The 20,527-nt window shown below is 35.6% G+C and overlaps 1 protein-coding gene across 1 annotated transcript in view; it reads left to right on the top strand.

Moving 5' to 3' along the window:
- The window catches only part of LOC140241088 (uncharacterized), a 93,135-nt gene that overhangs the window by 48,167 nt on the left and 24,441 nt on the right, over nt 1–20,527 (top strand). Inside the window, exons 8-12 of the mRNA XM_072320854.1 lie at nt 4,608–4,760; nt 5,540–5,723; nt 8,035–8,186; nt 8,904–9,102; nt 15,804–15,955. Coding sequence (XP_072176955.1) covers nt 4,608–4,760; nt 5,540–5,723; nt 8,035–8,186; nt 8,904–9,102; nt 15,804–15,955 — 840 coding nt within the window. The remainder of the gene's footprint in view (nt 1–4,607; nt 4,761–5,539; nt 5,724–8,034; nt 8,187–8,903; nt 9,103–15,803; nt 15,956–20,527) is intronic.

The following is a 20,527-nucleotide window of genomic DNA, read 5'->3' as shown; positions in this document are numbered from 1 at the left end:
CTGTTCTGTTTGTTACATGATTTTGTTAATCTGACTAGATGTTAAATTGAACCATGTAAGCACTGAGGTGACCATTTTTGTTGTACATATATTCCTTTGCTTATCCTGATTTTCTTGTGTTTGTCTTTGTAACAACAGTATGTGTCCAAATCATTGTAAATCTCAAGCCTCATCCACCTCCAAGTATCCGCTCTTTCCTGCTCACTTTATTTCATGAACTCTGTACTGCTCTCTTCTCTCAATCCTATTCTCTCCTTCATTATTCCTGTTTTACAAAAGTACATGTGGGCCCTAATACTTTCTGAGGTTTGAAAGATTAAATGTAAGCAACTGATTTGTCTTATGTTGTGATGTATGCATTTCTGCCAGGAATTTGCACTGAATTGAATTATTTTTCAGTTGTAAGAGATGAGAATGTCTATGTTTATAGAAATTAGGTCCAAGATGCAAATTACATTGGTGTTAATTATTATACTTTCATCATTCACAAAATCCATTACCATTACTATATTGTTTTGACACCTCATGCGTATCCATTCAGATTTACATAGTTACTCACACAGTATCAGACCATTGTCACAGGGGACTTTCCTCTGAATGTGGGGAACGAAAGTCCTCCCTGCGACTGGGATCTTTTCTATAGTCAAAGGTTGAATTTCTCTAAATGTAGCAGATTGTTAGCAGACCATTCACTCATTCAACTCTTTCGACTTGTGCAACTACAGTGCCTCGAAATAAGTAGCCAATCACACAGTGTTCTTACAATATAACAATCAATAAGATTTATTATACGGGTCTCAAATTGTGGTCGTTTACAATAATAACATAGTACAAACTTGAATACAGATATCCAATTCCACTTGATCTTGAGCTTGGTTGCTCTGCTCGTTGGTTAATTCTAGAAGCTCCCGTGCTTGGTTGCTCTAGGTTGTCGACGATGCCCTGCCTGAAGTAGCGGGTCGTCTCCCCTTACTTCTGGTCCTCTCTGGAACCGCAAACTGTGGCTCTCTCTGGAACCCTAAACTTGGTCCTCGCTGGAACCCTAAACGGTGGCTCTCTCTCTGGAACCATAAACGGTGGCTCTCTCTCTGGAACCCTAAACACCCTGTTAATTTAATAACATGATACCTCCCTTGTAATTTGTGGTTTTTAGTCATTCCTGATTCTATTCATATAACTTCAACAAAACATATAATTATATATTCCATCATATGAACATTGATTAGCCAAACATAATTTCCATAATAATGTTTCACCATGGATCATTATCTTTCAATGTTGAATAGGGGTGATTAATTAGCCCATTAAAATCTAAGCGTTGTTCTAATTCTCTATTTCTTTCACAATGCGATTAAAATTCGGTTTGACAGACAAACACCATACATACAATGCAATATCGGGAATTACATAGGAACTTACAAGGCATAAACAACTTCAATTAAATGATCGTGTACTTACAACAGTTGTTGGTGTTTACACTCGAATCCTCCTAGATTCTCTGCTGGACGGTCAGGTTGTCGAAGCCGAAACGCAACAATCACTGAATCACACTGATTCCAAATAACACTCTGCTACTCTTTAACTTCGCAATCTCGAAGTACCGTAGCCTGGTCCTGAGTGTTCCGCCAATAATGGCATCTGAATTTTATGCCCAAACACTGCATATTTATACATTTGTTGGACCATAGGTCTCAATGTAAAATTAACTAAATGAAGTGACTTCCTAGAAAATTTTCATAAACGTCCTGCCCCCTTTTCTTATTGGATGGAGTTTTCTGTCTGTCAAAACTTTCCTGAGTATCTCATTTTGCATTGGTCAAGCCTCTGCTTGACGTCATCACTTCCTGTCCACGGAAACCAAAATCCTTTGAAGTGGTCCTGTTTTGACCTAGCTAGAAACTTGTGTTTGACGTCGTGAATAACGTTCACATACCAGACAGTATGAGGCATACTACCAGGGACACCCTTTCCTCGTATTTTGACGTCATGTAGGGTTTACTCATCCCCAAAACATTTAATTGAGTATATGAATATAAGAACGACCCAAGTCCAATTTTTGGCCAAATTTAGTTTGACATGGGAAATTGTAGCTTATGCATGGACTCATCTTGTGTATAAATGATAAATCCTAATTACCACCGGAAGTGCCTGAAATAAATGAGTTAAATCTTATATGAATGTACACATGAAGTACTTGGGTCGTTCTTACATTCATATTATAGCGCCCTCTCTCGTCCTTCTCTCATCTCTATAGCAGAATATCATGTGTATGAATCAAAGAACGACCCAGTCCATATGAATCAAAGAACGACCCAAGTCCATCACACAAAATGGCCTCTCCACAATTAATGCAAATGTTAATTGTCATGATGATATATGTTCTAAATTGTATATACAATGTTGCTTTCCCATCACAGTTAAATAGAATATTTTTGGACAAATAAAAAAAAAATATGAAGTTTTTTTAAGTTTACTTGAAATGGTCATCCATGGACTTGGGTCGTTCTTATATTCATATACTCAATTCCAAATCACGCTCTTTTACTTTGACTGTGCATCGCAACATCTCCTTATATGGTTATTTTGATGCAAGTTTTTGTCTTTAAAGTTGCACTTCTTTTGTAACCATTGCGATAACATCAATTTCTTACATGAGCTACATAATAAACAGCAGTACAATGAGACAGATTATTACGTGACAAATACAAAATATGTCATATCACGACAACCATTGTCAATTTTCCTTTTACATGTCAATGTGCTAGCTGTGTTGAAACACAGAATAATGTTACTTCCCTTCGCAAATGTGAACAGTATGCAAATACACTGTATTTTATTTCAGCAACAGGCTGCCATATTAGATCACATCAAATGAGAACGTATATTCTAACAGTTGTGTGTATACCTTGGAAATACACTGTCTGTTAAAATTCTTTCCAGATTTCTGAGAGCCGTCATTTGATGGTTTAGTACAGATGTTTGAATTTGAAATCCAAACTGTGATGATGAAAGACTGTTTGTTTGTGTGTGTGTTTAATGTTTTTTGTTCTTGTCTAAGGGGACGCAAAACCGCCATGACTTTCTCCCCCATGCATAACACTAACATTTTGGAGAGTGAAAAATGCTTTCCTGGTTTTCCCACAGCTAGGAGTATGTGGGCGACTTTATTAATATGGTCCAGTTGTGAACCACATTATACTCTACACACGTAGGTCTAAAGTAGGTTTGAGTAGGAGTGTGAATGGTAGGCATATTAGCTAATACTTATCCGTGGCAGAATATCCTATTGACGGTGACTTCCCCTCACCTTTCCAGAAAGAATATGAAGTGTGACAGATATCAAATCAAACATTACATTTCATCTGTAGAGTTTATCGGTAAAGATTGGAATGACAAGTAAAGAAGTATGTTGCTGTTTATTGTTGTTGCTTGTTTCTTGTTTGTTTTGTTTGTTTGTTTGTTTTTTTTTTGGGAAGGGGGGGGGGTTGTTGGTAAAGAGCTCATCTTTCATACAGTTGGCTACTTCGCCGACACCAGATAAAAAAGTAGCACAGTGTATTCACATCAGCATGAAGTAAGATAAGACATTTCTAGTATTACTTTGGATGCTGAGTAATTAAAAAAAGATTTAAAAAAAGATAACAACAGCAATAACAAAACACACACACACACACAACCCCCCCCCCAAAAAAAAAAAAAAAAAAAAAACACACACACATACAAGGTCACCTTCGCAGTTTACATTCGAGATATTGTGGCGTTGGATGCGCACCTTTTATGTATGTGCATTTCACTATACATGTAAAACAGTCGTCCGACACAATTTCTCAGGGATGCCAAGTTAAAAAAAACTTTATGAGTGAGATTTTCGTGACTCGGCATCTCGGCGAGCGAATGTGCGCGCAAGCGAGGGTGTGGGAGGGGTCCCCTCCCCCATGGCCTCCCACGGTAGGGAGCTTTTTCAATTTTTAACGTATCGATCAGGTGCATACTTAAGTGACTATTTTTTACTTATTTTGAAAGACAAAAGGAAAATATACCTTCAATTGTAACTATCACTATCTACGAAAATTCAACATATTTCCATTTTTCTCGCATAACAAAAGAACACTCTACTTCTCTGTTTCAGAAGGCAGGGGGAATAATATTACCCTCAACATACATCAGTAGCAAGTCGAAGAAATGTGCACTTTATTCAAAAAGTAAAGTTTTGTGAGCTTCTCTTTTTATTTTCCTCATATAGTTGCACGCATGTGACATCATACACTGTAGTAGTCTTCTCTTCCAGCAGTGACTGCGCAGATAATTAAAATATTCGCAACTTTTGAACAGATTGTCCAATTTTCCTCAAACTTTCACTGATGTGTTCTACTAATATTGCTGCATTCTCTCAATCCTTATGTATATGAAGGTGGACTTTTTCTTTAAATTTGTTTTATGATGGCGGCCGTGGCCAGATCTCTTGGACCCGGCAATTTTTTTAATCAGCGCCCCAAAATACCCATATATGCAAATTTTCATACTTTCCGTCGGATGTGAGCATCCCGACCTATTTTTGCTATATATCGGCCCAAATAGTTCGTTTATATATTTATTCCTTTTTATAGATTCAGAATCTGAAGCTGTCATTTGAAGATGCTCAGTGGCAATCCTCAATGGAAGGAGACGTGACCAAATGGATTTCAAGTATGCCACGTCTTACAAGCTTTCGGGTGAAATGCTGCTACTTTGAGCTCCAGGGTGGAAAGACCGCTACAATGGTACCAACCTATCAGATATCTGTTGCTTTTGTTTCAATAAAAGTTACATCTGGTATTGATATCATTAATGTTATGTGTATCATTATGTGGTCATTTCGGCAAAAGGAAAAAGTACGGACAACCCAAAACTAAACCACTTTCAATAAGGCTGTTTTTACTATTACCTTTTATTTTCCAAAAATTTCACATAATATTATGATATGTATGTTCTTTGTAGGAAGAGGTGGTCGGAGCTAACATAATGATCATCGAAACCTTTAAAATTATTTGTAAATTGTAATTACGTAATAATAGGGGTTAAAAAGAGCAATCATCAATAACATTGTTGGACTGACTTGAGAGTGTTTCGCTACTAGTTCTAAAATCATTTCTACGAAAACCTATCATTTGATACAAGTTGGCTACATTAAGTCTGTACATAGGGAAAAAATTCAGAAAAATACACATTAGAGGGCTTTAGGCTTTGTTCTTGCTTATTGCCATACAATTTGGATAATATTTCACTATTTAGATTTCTGTCAAACCTCTGCCGGTATGCTTTTCAGGTAAGGTTTACTCAACGTACGACTATGAACCCCCCCCCCCCAAAAAAAAAAAAAAAAAAAAAAAAATTCTCTCTCTCTCCCTCTCTGTCTTTCCAAAGAAAAAGAAAATAATTATGGATGAAAGAACGACGATAGCGTTAATCTCATATGTTAAATTTGTATTCTGTTATTCTATGTGATATTGTTTTTTTTTTTTAATGCCATGTTTTACTTCATTTCTCTGCGTTTCTACAGACTGACGATCTGAAGTTGCATTTTCAAAGCAGTGACAGAGATTTTAAATACCACTCCTCTATGGGAGGAGAATTGGCCCGATGGGTGTGTACATTGCCGAGACTTTCGAGCTTTACTCTGACATGCGACTTCTGGCCTGAAAAGTTCTTCTCAACAGCCGTTGACTCAGCATCATCATGTGAGGTAACATCATCAGAAAGAAGAGCCTATACATAATTTATACTTTCTACATGTGATGCTTTTTTTTTGTCCGGGATTTTTTTTCCCATTATCAATATTGGGAAAGCCTCTCATAGTAGAGCAATCATACTTGAAATCATAATAATCCCTGGGAAAACATAGGTCAGGCCAAATGTGAAACCAAACAGAAAAGTGGGGGGGGGGGGAAATAACTGTTAAAGGGGTATTAGGGTGAGAATGACGTCATCATGTGAGGTAACATCATCAGGAAGAAGAGCCTATACATAATTTATATTTTCTACCTGTGATGTATTTTCGGAGTCCGGGATTTTTTCCCATTTATTGGGAAAACCTCTGATAGACAAATGAGAATTCTTGAAATCATGATAATCCCTGGGATAACATAGGTCAAACCAAAAATGAAACCGAACAGAAAAGTGAAAAAAAAAAGACTGGTAAAAGGGGTATTAGGGTGAGAATGACGTGGTGTTGACGATGGACGTATTTTCCCAAATGTTTACAAGAAATTATACAGTCCATGATTATCCAACTCGTCAACGTTACGCCTATCACCTTCCACGTACCCGAACAATTTTCGCGAAAAAAAAACCCATCATGTTCACTGGGCCCAAATATTTGAACGAACTCCCTATGGAACTTGTAAGTTGTACCACTATAACCTCATTCAAACGAAAACTGAAGCAATATCTTCTTAGCAGCTACGGCATGCATAGTGTATAGTTCTTGTTGCTCTTTATGTTACCCCTTGTCTATCCCTTATTAGCAGTCCGACGGGATCCTAACCATGAACACTATTTTGATCAGTCTGCCTGTTGCGCTCTTCATGCACCTATATTGTTCCACTCGGTTATCGAAATTCTCGCGCGTGACAGCTGTCGGATACTTTGGTCACACGGAATGCTTTGTTTTAGGACCCATGCTGAATGTTACTCCTGAGATTTATTTCCCTAGTACACGGTATTGTTTACATTCACGACTAATCTCATTTTCACTCCACCTTCTACTTATGTATTTATGTCATACAGTTACGCCATTTTCTATACTGTGCAACACACCCCTTAAATCTTTGCAACCCCAGTTGTTGTTCTACCAATGTCCTTACTAAGTAGTAGGTTATACTGCTGCAACATGTGACCTTCTGTATTATTTAGTGGCATATATTCAATTTGGATTTTTTGTTTTGTTTGTTTTAATCGGTTTCCTCACTCCACTTATAGTTGGTCTTAAAAAACATCCGCATTTTAAACTTCCCCTAATCTGATTACTCACGGGCCCTGCGGCTGTACAAGCCAATGCTTTTACGCACGCCCCATCATATTTTTTTTTTCCGCATCATGACCACAGTTTAATTCGCAAGCATACAGACTTTGTGTTTATACCAGATCAAACTTCTGTACATTCCGATGAAGTCTCATCTAAATTATGTTTTGTATAGTTTTCGTATTTATACACTTTATTGTGATATATGTGAGAAATATGAAAATAAATTGAAATGAAAATGAAATGAAATGGTAGAGTTATCTTACAATGTAGTCGATGTTGTGTGGATACTGCATGCTCTTTGTCCTCCTCGGACTTAACTAAACACTCTATGTTAATGCTCTCTTTATCCAATTGTTTATGAAATTATATGTAAAAGTTTGCAGCTGCGTTCCTTACCATAACTCTCACGAGAATAATATTGAACTGTCAAAGAGACGGACGGGAGACAGCAGACGGGAGAGAACGGGAATCGAGAAAAATGTTATTCGAAATGTTATTCGAAATGCCGAACTTAACGAGCTGACTCATTAACCACTGGGTTCTGATCTCTCGTATTTTGCATTTAAATTCAAACTACTTTCTTGTATTTTGTCACTAGTGACTGGTCACATACTTTAAAACAAGTTTGACGAATAAACATGTAAGAATACTTGGGAAAAGAGCGTGGCAAAATTAATAACCACACTGTAGTGCTTTGAACCATTACAATAGTCGCTATGAACGTCATGATTTCTTCACAACATGGCTATATTTTTCTTTTTTAATGCATAGACACCCTGGAAGACAATTATTATATTTGGATTTATTATTTTTTTTTTTTGTAGAAATGAGTTAACATATCTGTGACAAGAAAAAAGCGTGAAGGTATATTTCAACATGTATTTCAATCTTTGGTTATTACATCTCGATTGTGAAGACTGTATTGTGACGAATATCTTTTTTTTTTTCACAATAAGATCCTGAATTCGTGATGACAATGTCTAATCTGTATTTTCCCTCAATATGTCACTTTGTTATTTTTTTTTAATAAATGCAGAACCTGAACTTGTCAATTGAAGATTCTCAGTGTCATTCCTCAATGGAAGGAGACTTGACCAAATGGATTTCCAGTATGCCGCGTCTTTCAAGCTTCCGGGTGAAATGCTGCTACTTTGAGTTCCAGGGTGAAAACACCGATACTATGGTACCAACCTGTCAGATATCTGTTGCTTTTGTTTCTATATAAGTTACCACTGGTATTGATATCATAAATATAATGTGTATGGTCATTTCGGCAAATGGAAAAAGTACGGACAACCCAAAACTGCACCACTTTCAATATGCTTGTTTTTACTATTACTTTTTTTTTTAAATTTCACATGTCAATATGTATGTTTTTTGTGGGAGGTAGTCGAGGCTCACCGAATCATTTGTAATTACATAATAATAGGGGTTGAAAAGAGCAATCATCAATAACATTGTTGGATTGACTTGAGAGTGACAGAGATATGCTGTTTCCCTAGTAGTTCTAAAATCATTTCTCCGAAAACCTATTATTTGTTACAAGTTGGCTACATTAAGTCTGTACATAGGGAAACATTTCAGAAAATTCACATTAGTGGGCTTTGGGTTTGTTGTTGCTTATCGCCTTACAATTTGAATGATATTCCACTATTTAGATTTCCGTCAAACTTCTGCTGGCATGCCTTTCAGGTAAGGTTTACTCAACGTACGACTACGAACCAAAAAAAATGAAAAGAAAACCTTTTTCTCTCTCTCCCTCTCTCTCTCTCTCTCTCTCTGGCCGAAAGAACGACGACAGCGTTAATCTCATATGTTGAATTTGTATTATTCTGTTATTCTTTGTGATATTGTTTTTTTTTAATGCCATGTTTTACTTCATTTCTCTGCGTTTCCACAGACTGACGATCTGAAGTTGCATTTTCAAAGCAATGAAAGAGATTTTAAATACCACTCCTCAATGGGAGGAGAATTGGCCCGATGGGTGTGTACATTGCCAAGACTTTCGACCTTCACTCTGACATGCAACTTCTGGCCTGAAAAGTTCTTCTCAACAGCCGTTGCTTCAGCCTCATCATGTCAGGTAAAATCAAAAGAAAGTATAGCCTATACATAATTTATATTTCTATTTTTTTTCCATTTATCGGCAAATCCTATGATGGAAAAAAGTGAATATTTGAAATCATAATACAATTCCTTTGATAACATAGTTCAGAACAAAAATAAAACCAAACAAAAAAGTGAAAAAAATACTGCAAAAGGCGTATTCGGGTGAGAATGATGTAGGGGAGGACAAAACAATTGATGGAGATGGTGTTGACGATTGTAGAGTTATCTCATTTGATTGTGTGTGGATACTTCATGCTCTTTGTCCTCTCCGGACTTACCTGTACGTTCTATGTGAATTTGTTATCTCTCCTATTGTTGATGATATCATAATCATGTACAGGGTTTTTTTTTTTTTGCCGTTTTTCCTAACATAAATCTTATCAAATGAAGATTGAATTTTCAAAGGGGCGGAAGGCAATCGATTTTTTTTAAATAGAATTACAGCAATACAGTTTCTTAATTGCCCTTACAATGTACGACAAAGCATATCAGCGATGAATAATGATGGAAGGCTAAAGGTTAAGCATTGCTTGATTTGCGTGCGGCCCGTGTACATGGTACATAACGTAGCATAGGAAAATCAGAGTTAGGGATGACTAGAGATCGGATAGAAGTCTACACAAAGTTAGATCACCCGGATCACTGAATAGTAAAGCATGGTAAAGTATTTTTTATCACCGAGGTACAGGTGATATTTGACCTTTAAGAGCATTGCCAGAAAAGGTTATTCCGTAATTCAAATGAGGTACAATTATAACAGACTTAGGGAGAAAAATAAGTTCATACGTTACACCAATCTTTTTTTTTTTGATAATTTATTACAAACAAAATGAGTATGATTTGAACAATTCAATTTTTCATCTACTTGAACTCCAAGAAATTTCAGTGAATACGTCTGCATGATTTTAGAACCACACATGTTATTAAATACAGTGTTAATATTACATTTTCTCTTTGTAAATATCATATTAGTTTTTGATATGTTAATTGATAATTTGTTTAACTGGCTGCCAGAGAATTGCAGAGAATTAATGAGACAAAAATATTATACATTGTAAAATATTGGAAACATTCGGTAAATCATTGATAGGCAAAAGAAATGAAATGGGCCCTAGGATCGATCCCTGGCGCACTCCAAAACTTGTGTTCGTGTGATCTGATATATTCTTACCAATGGAAACAAACTGCTTACAATTGCTGAAATAACTTTTAAATAACTTTTAAAAAGTTTTAAAGTGACTTCACAAAATCCATACTGACTTAATTTAGCTAATAGAATATTTTGATCAAGCATGTCAAATGCTCTGCTGATGTCTAAAAATAAGCCAAGTAAATTTTTCCCGCTATCTATTGCGCAGATCACCTTATGAATAAAGTCAACCAATCCAGAAGATGTGGAGTGCCCTGGACTAAATCCATACTAGTTTTTCTTAATGACACCGCACTTCGTAAGAATTTCAGCAAGCCTAGTGGAAATACTAGTCTTGTTTCATTACTTACATGAGAGGAACCACTCTTAAGAACTTGGTACAACTATATCTATCTTCAATTTATCTGGAAAAATACCACATTCCATACACTGATTAAATAATGTAAACAGGGGTTAACGTAACAAATGAATAGCTCTTTTAACAATTCGAACATCAATATTATCATATCCAGCACCTACATCATTTTAAAACTGTTTACAAAGCAACTATTTTTATAAAATAATTGGTTTGAAAAATGCGGTTGATATAACTTTTTTAACATAATATATCCATATGAATCATCAAAGGAAGATAAATAGCATTACCAATATTAACAGAAAAATGTATTCAACAAATCTCTTTGCTATTTACTATTGTGTTATTTTTACACGTAATTGATTTACCTATTGTTTTTGTATTGTACTTTTTCCTCAAAGCCGTATTTATCACATCCCATGTCTTTTTGCTGTTCCCACTACTGTCAGCTTATTTTTTCTCAAGATATTTCTGTCTAGCTAATTTTACCATATTTGTCACTTTTTTTCGATATTTCTTATAAAAATACTTTACGATAATCATTCGGGTTTGAATACAATTTATGCATTTTACAATTTTTCCTTATCAATTTACGAATATCTTTTGAACACTTAACATTATCACTTTTCTTGCGTTTACAAGTTGAACTCAATGGAATTGATTCATTAATATTGTCAGTGACTAAATAAAAAAATATGGACCCAAGTCCATCACACAAAATGGCCTCTCCACAATTAATGTAAATGTTAATTGTCATAATAATATATGTTCTAATTTGAATACACAATGTTGCCTTCCCATTACAGTTAAATAGAATATTATTGGATAAATAAAAAAGATATGAAGTCTTTTTAAGTTAACTCGAAATGGTCTTCCATGGACTTGGGTTGTTCTTATATTCAGATACTCAACATAGCACACTGCAAACATTCCAACCTTTATAGATCGACCACAATGCTTTTATATTACAAAAGCATTGTGGTCGATCTATAAAAGTTGGAATATGGGAATGGATGCTAAGGAAATATGAAGGAAATTACTAAAACCCCAAATAAATTCGTGCAACAGATCGAGATGAGGAGCATGTGTTCAACAAAATGACCGAAACATAGAGAAAAAATATACAAAAAATACAAATATACAAGGATATTGCAAATTCTTCTCTCATGCAGCTCTGGGGAACGGATAAGCCACATGTTATAAGCGGATGAGCCGTTATCATTTTGGCAAATAATAGCAAATGTGAATTATGTATAATGGCAATGGTATGCGCTTTAAATAATTTTAGAAAATCACATATTTCGTATCTTTCGCCCCGTTGTCTTTATAGAAGGAAACATTCTGAACACAGTGGCAAAATTTGAGAGCGCAAACAGCTGGGTTCAAATCTGATTTTATCACGTGACAACAACCACGCAGAACAGTACAGTGGGAGAGTCCTGAACAGTATAGGGGAAAAAATTAATGAGCTTAAGGATGTAGTAAGTCAATAAGTACTGTCTTAATTTGCATTTGAAGGATGATAGTGATAAACAAACTGTGAGTTCGGGGGAGGGGGGAGATCGTTCCAATGTGTTGGCCCTGCATACATAATAGTTTTCTTGACAATGTGCGAGTACGTGGAAGGTGATAATCGTCTCGTTGGCGGGTGGGATACTTGTGAACTGAGTGGTTTCTTTGGGATATATGAAGAAAAACATCGGGAGGATCATTCATGGAATATTTATACATAAAGATGCCTAGATTATAATCGAACAAATAAGTCAATTTCAAAATCTTATTTTCATGAAAAAAATCCGTTTGTATAAGAATAATATCCGCCGTTATTGACTATTTTGGTAGCGCGTTTTTGAAGAATGAAAAGCGAACCATCAAGAAATCTCGCCGAATTACCCCATGCGAGAATTCCATAGTTGAGGTAAGGGGAAATCATTGTTGAGTGTATAATTTGTAGTATATGTATGAGAAAATAATATTTGAGCTGATTTAAAATTCCTGTGTTTGTGGATAAAATTTTACTTACATAATTGATTTGGGGTTTCAAGGATAGATCTCTATCAATATAAATACAATCGACTATACTACTATAGACTTGGTTTAAATTAATGTCATTAATCTTGACATGAACAGGAACAGAGTGCAGAGAGTTGCTGAACAGCATATAATGCGTCTTATCAATATTTAGTGATAACTTATTGGTGTGGATCCAGGACTGAACAAGTTTCATTTCATAGTTTAACATAATGTACAAGCGTGTTTGGGTTACGATGTGAAAGATATAAATTTGTGTCATCAGCAAAGCATATGAAAAAAAAAAAGAATCTGTGACGAGTTTTGAATATCGTTTATATACAAAATGAATAATAGCGGACCAAGCATGGAACCTCGGGGGACACCACAAGAAATTGTTTCTAAAGATACTCATACCAATTAAAATCAACATATTGCTTTCTATTAGTAAGGTAGTCTTTAAATCACTCTAGAGTTCTCCCACGAATGCCGTATTGGCTTAACTTATAAAGCAATATTGATAACATGGTCAATTGTATCAAACGCTTTTTAAAAATCGAGAAAAATGCCGATAGTATGGGAAACGTCGTCTAAAGCATGTGCCACTTTATCGATGAAAGCTAACAAACCGTGGATTGTGCTATGTTTTTTTCTGAATCCAAACTGACAATTTGAAAGAATAATAATAAGAAATCTAGTAGTTCGTCCGTGGAAAAGCTTTTCCTATTTTTTTTTAAATACTATTGAAGTTAAAAGAGATATCGGACGGTAATTGCTGACAGATTATTTAGCACCCTTTTCGAATATTTGAACGACTCTAGCAATTTTCATCTTTTCGGGAATTTGTCCGGTTGACAAAGATTGATTTAAAATATAAGTGAGGGGGTAACTTTTATTCAATGATTATGTTTCTTTTTCGAAGAAAACTGAAATTCCGTCATCATTTGTACTTTTCTTGTTATTTCATTTCATTTTATTTCATAACCTTTTTTTAATTTCCGAACAATTTCTTTAACTCTTCTTCGATAATGGGAACAAAAAACAGAGTCAGTGCATGTCTATGGTCTATTCCATAGAAACGAATGAGAAGGTGTCCCAGAACAAGGTATTTTCTTGGCAAGGTCTGACCTGAGGTTTACAAAAAGTCAATAAATACATCCGCCATTACCCCTGGATCGTTTATCAGGCGACCCTCTTTGAGAATACGATATACGGAATTCATTTCAGTGTTGAATTTTAAAGCTCTTAATTGATCTCCTTCTACGTGCTCTTTATGTCAGAGTTACTTCTATCAAACTGACAGTAAAAAACTGTTGCTTAACTAAACGTAACGTAGAGGTCAGCGTATTTCGATAACGAACATAACGAGATTTAATAGAAGCATTTGGGAATTTGCGGTATCTACAAAATAATCATTTTTTCTTTTTTTTTTTTAATAAACCTAAGAAGGGACTTCGTGATCCATGGCTGTCTTGGTATTTTCTTATAATTGAATTTAGGTCGTTTTACGAAAGGTAAAATTTCTATCAAAATATTCATAAAAAATCAAAAGATGAGTTCACATTTCCTGAGTTGTAGACAGGAGACCAGTCTTAACCCACAACCCTAAAACCAAAAACCATGGTGAAGTGTTGGAGTTTTCTGGTTGAGAACTTAGGTACGAGGGTATAAATCGGGCAAAAAGATTAGAAAGATCAAAAATTTCAATACCATATGTGACGTCAAAAGATAAGTTACTTAGAAATATATTGTCGATGAGAGTAGAGGAAATTCGAGTAGGTTTTCTTATAAGAAGGATGAATGATTTTGACAACATAGAGTTGAAAAAAAATCTTGACAAGTTGTAATTAAGGATATTTATATATTAAAGTCTCCCATTATAATCCATGTCTTATTATCGAAGCATTTATCAGAAAGGAGATTGCGAAGTAATCCAATGAACTCAGTAAGGTTAGAATGTGAAGGTCGAAAAATTTCCCCCAGGATAATGTTACCTTTGTTTGGAGTTATAACTTCCATAAAGATACACATTCTTTGGTTATGCTGTATTCATATAACAACTGGCAATTCAAAGTTTGTGTGACATAAAAACCTACTCGACCACCTCTTTTACCAGCCTATTATTGGTTAGCAATTTACAACCCTTGATGGTGTTTTGAGAAGAAGGTGACATTTATTTAGCCAAGTTTCACTGAGGCCAATAATCATGTTTGAATTGTAGCTCATTTAAACAAATTAACAAATAAAAGAGCTTGATCAAAACTTTTGTTCAAATTTATAATATCAAAATGAGAAACAAAAAGATCGTAGGGTTGAAATAAGAAAAATTAACTAATTTATATCATTTTCCAAGTGGTAGTTAGAAAAAAAAATGTACTGAAACATCAAATATATCAAACTCTGCGTTTAAAGATGAAATAAAATCGGTGTTAAAATCGTTGTTGTCGTCTTCTTCATAATCAGAACAGGATAAGGGAGAATTCGGCGCAGCTGACTTGTAATCACATAATTCGTTGTATATTTGAATATTTATTTTCAATAAAATCACTTAACTCCTCAGATGTGCAATTTGTTTAAAATGAATCATATATATATCTGAGATTCAGGTGGTGATAGAAATTCATTGAGGGTATCAAAGTCAATATCATGGAGACCTAGAAAAGTACGCTTACAAAACATAACAGACTCTTGCACACAAAAGAAAAAATATACATACATGCATACATTATATAAAGTGAATTGATCAAACTGAAGAACATAAGAAAAAGAAGTGGTATACTATTTACAAGTAATATGATGTTTGGTTATCATATTTCAATAATGATTATGAGGATGAGAATAGATTATAAGAATTACAATGAGAAGTAATGTTATCATTTTCTTGCACAAACCCAAAATAAAACTGAGAATGCTATGTTTATGAAAAGAACAATTACACGTCAGGGGCGGCGCAGCCGTGGGGGCTTTTTGTGCACCGAGGAGAGATTAGCTGAGGACTTTTTTTTTTTTTTTTTTGCTTGTTAGCTCATGAAACCCGGAAGTGGGCCCCCACACTTTTGATAACACTGTGCCGGCCCTGCACGTTGGTTACAACCTTGTCAGATCTGCTTTACTGTGGAATCGTCTGCGCATTGTCTTTCCGTGTGATGTCCCGACTGCGACAATGATTCTGCCAGCTGGTAACCAAGCGGAGACAACTTTGCTGTTCTGTGTTCTACTGGCAAGAAAGGCATCATGGAGAAGAGATCGATTGGAGTCGGCTAAGTCTTCACAGACGCTCGGTGCCTTTGAGCTTCTTTTTGTTTGTGAGCAGGTGTTCGCCAAGTTGGTATGATGTCATCTTCACAATTATCGCTCTCGGCTTGGATGATAAGACTGGTGGTGGAGATCGTCGTTGAACGCAGTGACGCCTTCAGTTTGTGCCTCCGGTCAGACATTCGTATTAATCGTCTGATTCAACATTGGGGTCAGGAACTTTGGTTAAATGAGCGATATATACCCATTATGTCACATCATTGTGTTAGTGAAAAACATACCATAGCAAAAAACCGCCTTTTTCAGAGCGACGATATGGCATTGCCTTGGTCATGAAACATCTTTCTGCTATTTTACAAATGAGTTGGCTACAATAAATCTATACGTACCTTCTGCTTTTGTTGATTGGCATATGATGGACAGTATTTAAACTGAAAAAAAAAAAAAAAACAACTTACTTTTGGCAAGGGTTTAAGAACCTGTCTGGCACCATTTCATATTTGCTAGCAATATTATGTCGAAAGAGTCTACAGAGAAACTTACATGGCTAACGCGATTTTCCGGGATGACGAGTTGTTTCGGAGAATTTCGAGATCAAAGGTAAAAATGTTGCATGCGCGCTAAAAAACTTCTTTGATGCGTGCTTTGTGTAACTCGGACCATAACTGCGACTGGGTGTTGTTCGTCATTCCGAAGGTTCGCTATTCCGAAGGTTCGTTAATCCAAAGGTTCGTTTATCCGAAACATACAAATTCCCTATACCTAGAGGTTCGTTAATTCCAAAATGAAAAAGGGTTCGTTGATCCGATTTGTGTCATTGAACTTGTTGGTGATAGTAATTCTTTGACAAATAATCCTCAGCTTACTGCAATCAAAACCTGCTATGGGACCCCCCCCCCCCCATGAGTACAGCGCTCTTTGCGGAGAACATCTTTTTTGTTTTCTCTCTCTCGCACGGTTATTCAAATATATTCACAATGTAACAACTCTATCAGAACTTCACTATCATAAACTTTACAGGCCTTGACGATCACGGAATCCTTTGAAGATTTAAAACCACACTATAGAAAAAGAAAGTCCGCTTGGTTTTTATCACATATACCTCCAAAAATAGTAACAGCAATCTTGTACTACATGATCCGGAGAATACTTGCCGTTGTTTGTTATGATTATCGTATGTGAAAACAGTACCTGGGCCCTGTTTCATAAGGCTGTTTGTAAATGAAAAAAAACAAACAAACAAACAAACAAACAAACAAACAAACTTACGAGCGACTGGTGATCAGTTCTGATGTGCTATACTTATCATAATTTACATAATTCAGTACAAGAAGTGATCACCAGTCGCTCGCTAGTCGTTCGGAACGGTACGATAAGCTTTATGAAACACCATCAGGAATTATGTTTCAGGATATGAGGAAAATTATTGTTATGCCGTTGTATGTATTATATTTCATTACATCGTTTCGGGTTTTTTTTTTTTATTTCAGGGGGGGGGGATCGGAGCTCATCTGCTTATGAGACCGATGGGGTTCAACAAGCCTTTCATTAATGACAATGTGGATTTATGATCTTGAACACTGGGATCATGAATTTTGGTTAAATGAGCAATATTTACCTCCATTAATCATTAACAGAATTGTAGGAATAATCTTACAGCATTATTGTTGTATTTATGTACACATACTTTGTTCATAACTTCTGCTTTGTTGATTGGCATATGAAAGACAGTATTTAACTATCTAAACTTATTGAAATGTTCTGCCAATGCGGCTTTTAAGTAGCGTTAATTCAAAATATGACCACGGGCCTAAGAAAAGGAACTCTCACAAAATTCATGAACTACGAACGGCAGAGAGTTGAAGAGAGTGATTGCTTTATCTTATATACCGATGGCTTTAATTTCATGAATATGGGATGCACAGGAAGTACATGCATGATATATATTTTCCATGCCTATGATCCTTATTTGCTTCCTTTTTTTCCCTCGTCACTCTTGAGACTTTTGATCACATTATGCAAAAGCAAAATGTTATTTGTACGGTCATTCAAGAGGGACCACAAGAAAAAGCAAACAGAACAGCTAAAATATTCGATAGGAAAATGCTTGTTTGAGTTTGAATAATGTAGCGGAAGAGTGAACATCGCATATATGCAGTGTTTACAATGACAGGGTTTCACCTCATCGTCGGTTGAGAAAAATGAGGGCGTTAAGTTGCCACTAAACCAAGACAACTTAACGCCCTTCTCATTCTCACCAGACGTCATGGTGTATTGATTTATCATACTTCATAGCCATCGTCCTCCATTGACTTAACTTTCCTTTTTATGTAGATGTGCTTGCTCGTGATATACACTGGTGTAAATGATATTTCAAAGTTTGCCGAGTACCGTAATTCGTTTTAACTCTCAAGAAAAGAAGATGAGACAGTCAAGCAGACGGAAGGGAGACAAAAGACGGGAAAAGCCTTATAACAAGAGAGAATAATCTATAGAAATGCAAAAATTAGATTTCTTACTATAAAATTGACTAGGTTCTGGTCATTCGCAGCCTGTTTTTTTTTTTTTTTTTTTACACAAATTATGTGTATTCTTAGATTAGTGATTGGCCATATACTTCAGAATGTTACATTTTCACTGTTGACTATATAAGCCCAGAAAAAAAGAAAATGTGGCTACTTTAATCACAGGACTGCAGTGCCACGAAAAATTCAATGATAGGTCCATTTTTGTCATTGAAAAGTGTACTGACTGCCTAAGAATAAAGCACGTTCGATAGGTATAGAATGGAATCATGAATCGTGTCATTAGACTTGTTGGTTATAGTATTTCCTTGACAAATAATCCTCAGCTTACTGCAGTCAAACACTGCTATGGTTCCCCCACCCCATGAGCGCAACGCTCTTTGCGTAGAACATTTTTTAATCGCCAGCGGTTATTCAAATATTTTCACAATGTAACAACGCTACCAGGACTTTCCTGGATATCATAAGCTTTACAGGCCTTGACGATCACGGAATCCTTTAAAGACTTAAAATTACACTTGCTGCAAGAAAAAGAAGATCCGCTTGGTTTTTATCCTTCTGTATCCAAAAATAGTAAGAGCTAACTTTTACTGCATGATCCGGAGAAAACTTGTTGTTGTTTGTTATTACTACCGTATGTGGTGAAATAAAAAATACCTGGGCCCTGTCTCATACAGCTGTCCGTAAAGTTGCGAACAACTTACGAGCGACTAGTGGTATATTTTTATGTGCTATACTTATAAGAAATAATTAACATAATTCAGCACAAGAACTGATCACCATTCGCTCGCTGGTGGTCCGTAACTTTACGAAAAGCTTAATGAAACACCCCCTGCAATCATGTTTCTGGATATGGAAAAAAGAAGAATAAAAAGACCATATTCTTTTTTATGCCGTTGTCTGTATTATACAACGTAACAACGTATATCATTTCATCATTTGGTTTTCTGTTTGTTAGAGGCTCAGATCTTATATGATCATAGAACAATTTCGAGTACATCTGCTTATGTGACCGATGGGGCTCGATAAACCTTTCATTTATGACATTGTGGATTTATGATCTGGGCGCAATTAAAAAGGTTTGAACATTGGGATCATGAACTTTGCTTAAAATGAGCCATATTTACCTCCATTAATCGTAAGCAAAATTGTAGGAATAATCTTACAGCATCATTGTTGTATTCATATGTACACATACTTTGTTCATACCTCCTGCTTTTGTTGATTGGCATATGAAAGACAGTATTTAACTATCTAAACTTGTTTTATTGAAATGTTCTGCCATTGCGGCTTTTAAGTAGCGTTAATTAAAAAAAAAAAAAAACTCACAAAATTCATGAATTACGAACGTCAGAGAGTTGAAGGAAGTTTTGCTTTATCTCATGTATACCGATGGCTTTAATTTCATGAAAATTGAAATCGCGTTCTATCGTTTTCATTTGTATTGCACCCATATGCTTAAATGAAACTACTTTTTATGCTTTATTTACATGCTGTTGTTGTTTCTAATGACATGTTTTGCTTTTTTTCTTTGCGATTCCTCAGATTAAAAATCTGACGTTGCATTTTCAGAGCAGTGACAAAGATTGTAAATATCACTCCTCGATTGGAAGAGTCTTGACCCAATTGATGTGTACATTTCCAAGCCTTCGGACATTCAGTCTGATATGCGATTTCTGGCCTGAAAAGTTTTTCTCAACAGCCGCTGACTCAGCATCATCATGTCAGGTATAATCAACAAAACGTATGCATGATTTATATTTCCCATGCCTATGATCCCTATTTGATTACTATTTCTTTTTCTAGTCACTCTTGAGACTTTTGATCAAATTATGCAAAATCAAAATGTTATTTGTACGGTCATTCAAGAGGGACCTCAAGTAAAAGCAAACAGAACAGCTAAAATATTCGATAGGAAAATGCTTTCTAGAGTTTGAGTAATTTAGCGGAAGAGTGAACATCGCATACATGCAGTGTTTACGATGACAGGGTTTCACCTCATAGTCGGTTGAGAAAAATGAGGGCGTTAAGTTGCCACTAAACCCATAGTTTTCAAGACAACTTAACGCCCTTCTCATTCTCACCAGACGTCATGGTGTATTGATTTATTATACTTCATA

The sequence above is a fragment of the Diadema setosum genome, chromosome 17, assembly GCF_964275005.1.
Source record: "Diadema setosum chromosome 17, eeDiaSeto1, whole genome shotgun sequence".
Taxonomy (NCBI): domain Eukaryota; kingdom Metazoa; phylum Echinodermata; class Echinoidea; order Diadematoida; family Diadematidae; genus Diadema; species Diadema setosum.
This window is presented reverse-complemented; position numbering and strand designations above follow the sequence as displayed.